This window comes from Nicotiana attenuata, unplaced genomic scaffold (genome assembly GCF_001879085.1).
Source record: "Nicotiana attenuata strain UT unplaced genomic scaffold, NIATTr2, whole genome shotgun sequence".
NCBI lineage: Eukaryota > Viridiplantae > Streptophyta > Magnoliopsida > Solanales > Solanaceae > Nicotiana > Nicotiana attenuata.
Genome location: NW_017671148.1, coordinates 162,415 through 171,444, shown reverse-complemented (window position 1 = coordinate 171,444; position 9,030 = coordinate 162,415). Strand labels below are relative to the sequence as shown.

The following is a 9,030-nucleotide window of genomic DNA, read 5'->3' as shown; positions in this document are numbered from 1 at the left end:
TTACTAAGTTCCTCATGTATTTAGGTTCAAATAGGATTATTTATTCGAAATAACTCATGTTGTCGACTTGCCGTTGTTATTTCTTTATAGTGCACTAATTATTTTATCAAATTTAGACTAACATAGTACTAATTTTGCCGAAAAATTGCTTAATTGTCCTTCATACATGTTAACACACACACACACACACACACATATCCACAGACGAGTTAATTAAAAATCACATGTATGCACACATTATAAATTTAAATTAGCATCAAATATTTCCTACACCATTTATTGGCGCATAAAAATCAAACAGTGAATGCATATTCTCACATTCCTTTAATTTACACAGTATCTTTTGCCATTTTGTCTAGTCTATAACTCTATACAGTCGAGTGCTTTCAATATAACTATTTGTGGAATGAGAGCTGGGAATTGTACTTATCGAACTAAAGAACAATCAATTTTTGATGGAGATAAAGTGTAGTTGTCATAATCAAAATCTCGTCCTGCCCTAAAGTATGCAATAAGAAGTAATCAAAATGGCAGATTTTGGCATCGCTTTATTTTTCCAGATCTGAAGTGCACATACTTTCTTAATCTTATTTCTCTAATCAAACACTTTTGGATTAGGTTCCACAAAAATAAGGGTTACAACTCAGGATGAACCAACTCAAGGAAAGGTTTCACATGACTAAAAACTGAAGCTGAAAGAAGATGATCAACCAACACTTGGGACAGAGCCATAACCTTTATTATGTACACCGTTGTTTCAGCCAACCGTTCTGTTGCTCCTGTTGCCGAAAGACTCAGGAGACAGATTCCAGTATTTGAGAGTTGTTTACATACATGAAAAACTGCTTGTTGCCCTCAACCTCTTACCAGAAATATGAAAAACATACTCTCTGCTTGTTTTGTTGATACAAGCAGCTGTAACTTGTGATACTTTCCGGGGCAGTATGTTGTATTTACTTGCAGCAAAGTGTGAAGATACCTGAACCAAAGCCAAAACTTTAAACTAAACTACTAGGCCCGAAAAGCTTGACATATGAGTCGTCCACGAGATTATCTTGTGCTTGAACATATGCTTGTATGCATATTTACGAGTATATTCACCAAGTCAAAATGAAAAAAGCAAGCTCTTGTTTCCAGTTCTCTTTGTTTTACTAGCCCCTTTTTCTTATTGGGAGGCAGGGATGGGCCAGACTTACTGAAGATAGATTTAGCAAACAAAGTCTTTAAGCGAAAAAAGTTTACATACCTGTAGATAGGAAACCAAGACTGGTTCTCAAACAGATGCAACGGAGAGAAACTTCAGACAACAGCAGAAAGCATCAGTATTCTTAATACACTAAGTTTGATGCATAAATTCTCTCAACACAAGTTCCACTTCTCCAACTACCCCAAGTTTCTTGAACCAACGAGCCAATATTTCGGAAGCTTCTCTACCAAGCACAACACCATCCCTCTCCAAATTCATCAAAACATCAAGTGCCTTGCTCAGGTTGTTTTCGGTTTCATAAGCTGACAACAGCAGTGCGATACACTTGTCATTAGGTTCTATGCCAGCTCTTCTCAAATTTTCAAACGCAATACAAGCCTCGCTCAATTGACCAGCCACAACATAGGCATTCATAAGCAGCCCACAGACGGTCGCATCAGGGATTATTCCTGCTAACTGGAGAGCATCAAAGACCCTCTGAGCTCCTTTGCTATCACCAATCATCGAATAGGCTCTCAGAATTGCTTTATAAACTTCTCTTCCAGCATAGATCTCTTGTTCTTCCATTTCCTTCAGTAATGCCTCTCCCTCGCCAAGCATTCCAGCTCTGACGTAGGCCATGATCATTGACCCGTAGGATCTCTTATCTAATGTTACTCCAAGCAACCTCATCTCTTCAAAAGTATCTTCAGCCATCTTAAGCTTACCAGCCTTGCTATACATGTGAACTAAAGCCGTGAGAACCACCTGATCACATGTGAAGCCTCTAGTCTTCATGGCTAAGAGCATACTTTCAGCTTCTCTCAGCCGATTCTGCTTTGCATAGCCATGAATAATCTTGGTGTAATCACGAACGTTGGCTTCAAATGATTCTTCTAAGAGGGACACTTCAGCTACCTGAGATACAGAAAGTGCACCAAGGAACTAATAAGTTGACTGACTTCCTCGGTCTTCATTCAAATAATTCAAAGTTTGGTGAACAGATTAGTAAGCACATAAATCAAGAAAATTCACAACAACTGTGGCCCTGTTTCTGATTCCTATCTTTCTTTTCAACTGGGATGAAGAGAATGGTGTGTCTTCACTTGTTCTTAACCAAATTGTGATTCTATAACTGATCGATAGTGAGGCTCTATGGAAAATTCCAACAATTTTGGGGCTAGAGTGGTCAGAAATTAATACTCTTGAAAGGCTTAATATTGAAAAGGAGATGGATAACTCTTTATAGATTAATGACAAAATGGAATAGAAGAATCAAATGCTCTTTAGGAGAATACTAGAACTAAAGAACAATCCACAGATTAAATATTAGTCACCTTATGGATTTGGAAGATTGGAATTGCAACCGTCTAAAAAAGAAAAGAGAAAGGCTTGAGCTTTTCATACCCATGAATTTTCTAGGTATAAGTCAAAAACTGGCTTCAAATAACTCAACCTAGTGGGAAGGCATACCATAAACCAGTTCTATCAATCCCTTAGGCACATACAAGGGTACAGATTAATATATTTTTTTTTTGGTAATAACCTGTGAAATTACCATTAACAACAAACTTTATACATCTCAGGAGCATCTCGTGCCATAGCCACCTCCAAGGGAGGGTACTATGAGCAGACCTCAAACTATCAAGAAAACTTCAAACTAATTACATAGCTTTTGAATCAAACTATAACATCTACTAGCTTTTTTCGAGTGTTGCACTAATCCTATCCTCTCTCTTATCTCCTTAATTTGTGCTACTACAAAACTTGTATTTACATTTGTATTCCTAAATATCTTCCAATTGCGCGCTTGCCATGTATGGTAAATCATCGAACCCCATATTGCTGCCAGCATCTCTTTCTTGAATTGCCTCCAATGCCTTCTTTTAATCCATTGCATATACTGCTGTACTCCTTTCTTCTGTATTCGTATTCCTATCCAGGTCGACAGTGCATTCTTCACTTCTGTGATCCATCTACATTCAACGAACGGATGTTGTTGAGTTTCCCTGATTCCTTCCTCACATAAGCAGCAATTATCATTTTCTACTTGTATATTGAGTCTGTGTAGTCTTTCCTTTGTAAGTAGCTTCTCCTGGGCTGCAATCCATACAACAACTCTCTGTCTTGGCATCATTAGTGAGCTCCAAATAAGGTCTGCTTCTTTAACTCTTTCTAGGCTGCCCTTTAAAGCATTGTAACTTCTGGATACTGAGTACACTCCATTATCAGTCAATTGATACACTCCTCTGCAATACCAGTTCATCATTTGTGTTTTCAAAGCATTTAACTTCTTCCAGTACCAGCTAGTCTTCTGTAAGTGGCCTGTGCTCCCATATATTGCCTCTGTCTTTCATATAAACTCCATGTCCCATTTTACCCATAACATGTCCTGTTTATCAGCTAACTGCCATAATAATTTCCCTACTGATGCAATATTCCACTCCCTACAACTCTTTATATTAAGGCCACCATACTTTTTTGGATTACAGACTTTCTCCCAGGATACCAGTGCTAACTTCCTCTTCTCCTCAGAGCTCCCCCATAGATAGTCCCTACATTTCCGGTCTACCTCTTTTAGCACACTCTGGGGCAGTATAAACACAGCACCCCAAAAGTTATATATTGAAAACAACACTGCATTAATTATTTGTAATCTACCAGCATATGACAACTGTCTGGAGTATGCATTTTTTATCCTGTCAGTGATTTTATCCACCAACTGGTGACATTCCATCTTGCTCCATTTTTTTGAAGATAGTGGCAATCCTAGGTACCTCATAGGCAGATTTCTTAAAGAGAACCCTGTTTTGTTTAGTATACTCTGCTTGACCTCCTCATCTACACCAGCAATAAAGATACTAGACTTATCAAGATTGGCAATTAGGCCTGATACTTTACTGAAATGTTGCAGTGCTCCCATAACTCTAGAGATTGATTTCATATCTCCTTTGCAAAATATCATCAAAAGTTAAGTGAGTTAGCTTAGTGCTCTTGCACATTGGTTGGAATTTGAAGTCTGGCAACTCATTCATTCTCCTTAGAGTTCTTGATAGGTACTCCATAACTAGGACAAACAACAAAGGTGACATGGGATCACCTTGCCTAAGTCCTCTTCTTCCTTCAAAATACCCATACCCCTCACCATTAACCTTAATAGAGAACTTAGTTGATGAAACACAAGTCATTACCATCTGGACAAAAGAACCTGGAAACACATAGCCCCTTAGAACTTCTTCTAAGAACTCCCAGCTTACCATATCAATTCCTTAAGTCAATCTTCATTAGGCACCTTGGTGAGGTTTTACTTTTATAGTGTCTGAGTAGGTCGTGACAGATCAATACATTGTGTATTAGGGATCTGCCTTCTACAAAAGCTGCCTGATTTTCAGCCACTACTTGTACAATAGCCTTCTTGAGTCTAGCACATATCTTTTTGGAGATGCATTTGCACAGCACATTACAGCAGGAAATGGGACTAAATTGGCTAGCATATTGTGGTACAGATTAATATATACTACCATTAAAGAAAAGTTATGTTAAGATAATTCTATATTCATGGACTATTAATGAATTAGAAGATCTTCATGGTATTCTAATGATTCTATAGTTTCCTGATTGAAAGGGATTCCAAATAATAACACGGCAAGTATCTGGCGTGATGCATTTAACACATACTTCAAAGTGCAGTTTTCCTCCTTATAGTTTCTAAATAAGCTAAGCTCTGAGATTGCTGGTCTGTGTCCTCGCCCCCAACAATAAAACCTCCACCCTCTCCCCAGGTTTAATTTAATGAAGTTGTTTGTATATATGCTGTCATGGAGCTCTTAGGATTACTAACGAAGTCGGAATTCTGCACGTCCAACTGTAAAAGAAACCAGCAACTTGCAGTAACAAACTGACAAATTGACACTAACGAAAAGGAAATAAGGCAACTCAAATAACCAGTAACTGAGGCTTTATAGACAGCAATAATAAAATTAATCATTTAATCCAGTAAGACTTATATGCCTGTACAGGGATAAGTACGAATTCTTTTAGTAATTTTTTGGATAGGTGGATAAGTATGAAATTTTAAGAACCCTAGTTTTAGATAATCTCTAATTTGCCTTGAAAGACAAATATTTTAGTATTGGAATGAAATAAACTTGAATAGGGCAGAATGGATACAAATTATTCATATAGTCAACCACAACAAATTTGAGATTGAGGCATAGTTGATTGAAATTGCTGGAGGGCTAGTTAGCTGTAACTAGGATCTTTGACATGTGCCAGTTGCTCTCATCTCCTAGGGAGAGGGGAGCAAGCTTTTATGAGAACAACTAAGGCACTGCATCAAGTGTTTTACCACAAACCGGTAAGGGTATGCCAGAGTAAAAAGTACTAGCACCGTAGCACATCCATATGACAGTTATAGTCTTATAGAAAGATGCCCTGTCATCTCACAATAATGTTAATGGCAACTGGAGAAAGAAATAGGGTGGTGATGGAAGACAATTGCTCTCCGGCACCACACAAAAAAAAAAGACCTATCACATAGATTAAGAGTTATAAAACTAACTAATAGATTGTGTATATTGATTAGACAAATTGTTTGAAACATTAGTTTGATTATGTTAAGTAATTAGATAGTTTGTAGAATGCTGCATCAGCTCAGAAATAATAGTATATATTAGCGTGAACGGTAAAGTAAGGAGTGGAAATCGTCAAGCGTTTCTGGTAGACATCAATTGAGCTTTGTGAGAACAGAGAAGAGCAGTTTTGGCTTTAATTCTAAAAAGCAACGAGGCAACCTTCTATGCAGAAAAAGACAGAAATCGAACATACACCTTATAACCTCAGGGAAGATATCTAAGCCATTGCCTCCCTGTTTAAAGATCAGTTGAAGAAAACAACCTCCCAACATAGCAACCATTATAGAAAAGACGACAAATGCCATAGAAGACATGTAGTTATTTAAGTCTTAGTAGGTCATTATGCGCAACTCCTAATTTCAATTATCTAAGCTATCCAATGGATGATGATTGACAAAGATAACAAATTCATCCAATTTGGATCTAGCTTCCTGATTCCTGTCTAGTTAACATTAAAACTAGTGCAAGGGTACCAGCTATTTCAAGGAGAATGCCAACGAAACAAAAGCTTATGAAGAGGAAACACACACTGTTTGACAAGCAATGGTGTCAAATTTTTATAGGACAAAATTTTATCCAATGTTTTTTTTTATCGCAATACTACTTCAAGGCATTATTACACTCGTTTAGTGCTGAAATAGTGAGCCCTCAAACTAAACTGCAAACGGAAGGAAAAGGATATAGAAAACATGGGAATAGATTGAAGTCTTCAGCCCCAAAAACAAAAAGATCTTTAACTTCAATATTTAATGGGGCAACAGAAAGATCAGAAAAATCAGTTTCAAAGGTTAAGGTATGGAAGACATGGAATAAAAGAAAGAATCCAGATGATTTGGCAGAATAGTTTCAAAACCACCTACAGAATTTGTTGGAAAGAAAAACATGATGAAGTTAGTAACAGGAGGCAATATCACCAGTTGTTGAACACAAATTTATGGACATGGTTCCCAAAAAAAACTTAAAGTGATGTGAACATGGACGAGAATTAAAAACCAACCAATTACAAGTTTTAGAAAAAAGTTTCAACCATTTCTGCTTACATACTTCAAGTTTGATGAAGGAAATGTGGCACTCAAGCACAATCCCGACTACATTTCTAGTTTAAAAAAGTAGTGAAAGTAATTGTTATAATTAACAATCTTCCACAATAGATAGATGATTGATTACAGATAATACAAATACAGCAAACTTTAAGTGACAAACTCACAATGAATGTGAACAATATCCATCAGCAAGCAAGATTTGGGTGAAATCAAGAACTATATGGTAGAGGAAGAAACTGACATTACCTCAAAATACAAGGGATGATTCAGCCTGTCCAATTCTTTAAGTACCTCAAGCCAATCAGCTCTCTCAGGCTTCATACTCTTCACCCAAGCCTCTAACAAGAGGGACACACTTCCCTTTTCAGGTGAATAGCAAATGATCTGTAGCATTAATGCCTTACATCTATTTGTCATCTTTGGTGGAAGCTTCAAAATAGCTTGTTTCTGTTCCTCAGTAATATCAGAGCCTATCTTAACCCACTTATACCTGGGTTTATCATTTGCTTGGTTTTCAGCACTACCCTTCTCAACTGCTACATTACTCACAGCTAATAATGGCTTAAACCCCAATTCACGGTACCCAAAAATGGTAACTTTTTGCAACGAAAAAACACCATTTAAAGGGTACTGATGGATTCTTCGAATAGTATTGCTCAATGGAGATGTTTGAGTGGAACGAGAAAAGACGCCATATACCGTAAAACTCATGTCAAATTCAGATATTAATACAAGAATACTGCAAGATTAATTGGTTTCTCCCATGGAATTTTATGGGCTCTCTTCAATCTGCCATCATCATAATCAGGAAGGAAAAATTGGAGGGGCTAACGCCTAACTGGCGAAGTGGATAACAAACGGGTTAATTCTCTTTTATGGGGCTTCTAAGCAGCTATTGAAAACATAGCCAATATCTGTAAAATATTTAAAATATAACCACAACTTAAAAAGTCAACTGCCAAAGACACCCTCCTCTTCTTCTTCTATGCTTCTTCTTAAAGTGCGAACCCCATAGTTCAAACTTCAAAAAATCGTACCCTGAACGCATTTGCTTGTGCTTTACAAATGCAGTTCTTTCCTCAATTGTGTAAAGATTAAAATACAATTGATTGCTGATTAGTATACCATAACGAGTAGAAGTAAGCAAAAGATCCTTTATACTCTGCGGTCTGCGCTTGTACCAGTTAGTTGTTGTAAGAACTTAAATTGCATTATGCAATTCCTTCAATTAGAATAAACAGAAGAAGAAGTTGAAAACATCGCATTTGTGTGGTGGTTTATTTTCTGGCAAACTTTAAATACTATGATCACAAAGAAGTTGGACAAGCTAATTGGAAATATGACTGCATATAAACTTAGAAGGCAAACCATGAAGATGGATGCACCCAAGAAGGAAAGGAGCCTGGCACTCAGAATCACCGAAGGCGCTGATCTAGAAGAGGATGAAATGGCTATGATCACAAAGGACTTCAAGAAATACCTAATGAGAGGAAAGGGTTCCTCAAAAGGTGCAAGCTACAGCAAATCAAGGGTTCCTGAAAAGTAGACCAACAAGGGCGGCTACAAGTGTGGGAAGACTAATCACCACATCAAAAATTGTACTCAGTGGGAAATTGAATGGAGGAAAGAAAGAGCTGAATGAAGAAACAGGAAGAAGGAACAGGTTCATCCCAAAAAGAACAAAGGATCAACAAAGGCTATGGTTGCTGCCTGGATAGAAAGCTCAGATGATGACTCAGAGGATGAAGATGGAGATGAACAAGCACTTATGGCAATTGGAGAATCCGACGAGTAATCTGAGGTAAGTATAATTCATCTCAAAGACAAGATTAAGTTTTTATCTAAAGAAAGTCTATCTGAGTTACTTCTAGATTTCATTGATGAGTCTGAGGTCATAAATAATGAAAAAGGAACAGCTGTCTAAGGAATGTGTGATTTTGAAAGCTAAGTGCAAAAATCCAGAACTTAGGGCTAGTGAAAGTGATAGTAAAAATGCTGAGTTAAAGAACCAGGTTCTTGAACTTGACACCACTGTGCTACTTAGATCTGAAAATTTAAAACTGAAATTAGGAACAGGTAAAAAGAAAGTTGATCACACACATCTCACTTTAGAAGAAAATCTAGGAAAAATGAAAGATGATTGTACAAAAGAGATGAGCAGATAAGA

General features: G+C 37.2%; 1 protein-coding gene across 1 annotated transcript; it reads right to left on the bottom strand.

The window, feature by feature from the left end:
- Positions 1 to 435: 435 nt before the first annotated feature.
- Positions 436 to 7,700, bottom strand: LOC109206245 (pentatricopeptide repeat-containing protein At1g01970). The gene is made up of 3 exons (XM_019369059.1): positions 7,110 to 7,700; positions 1,247 to 2,104; positions 436 to 979 (listed from the first exon to the last, which is right to left on the bottom strand). The coding sequence occupies exons 1-2, from the start codon at positions 7,572 to 7,574 to the stop codon at positions 1,337 to 1,339; spliced, it is 1,233 nt and encodes a 410-aa protein (XP_019224604.1). The 5' UTR covers positions 7,575 to 7,700; the 3' UTR covers positions 436 to 979; positions 1,247 to 1,336.
- Positions 7,701 to 9,030: the final 1,330 nt, after the last annotated feature.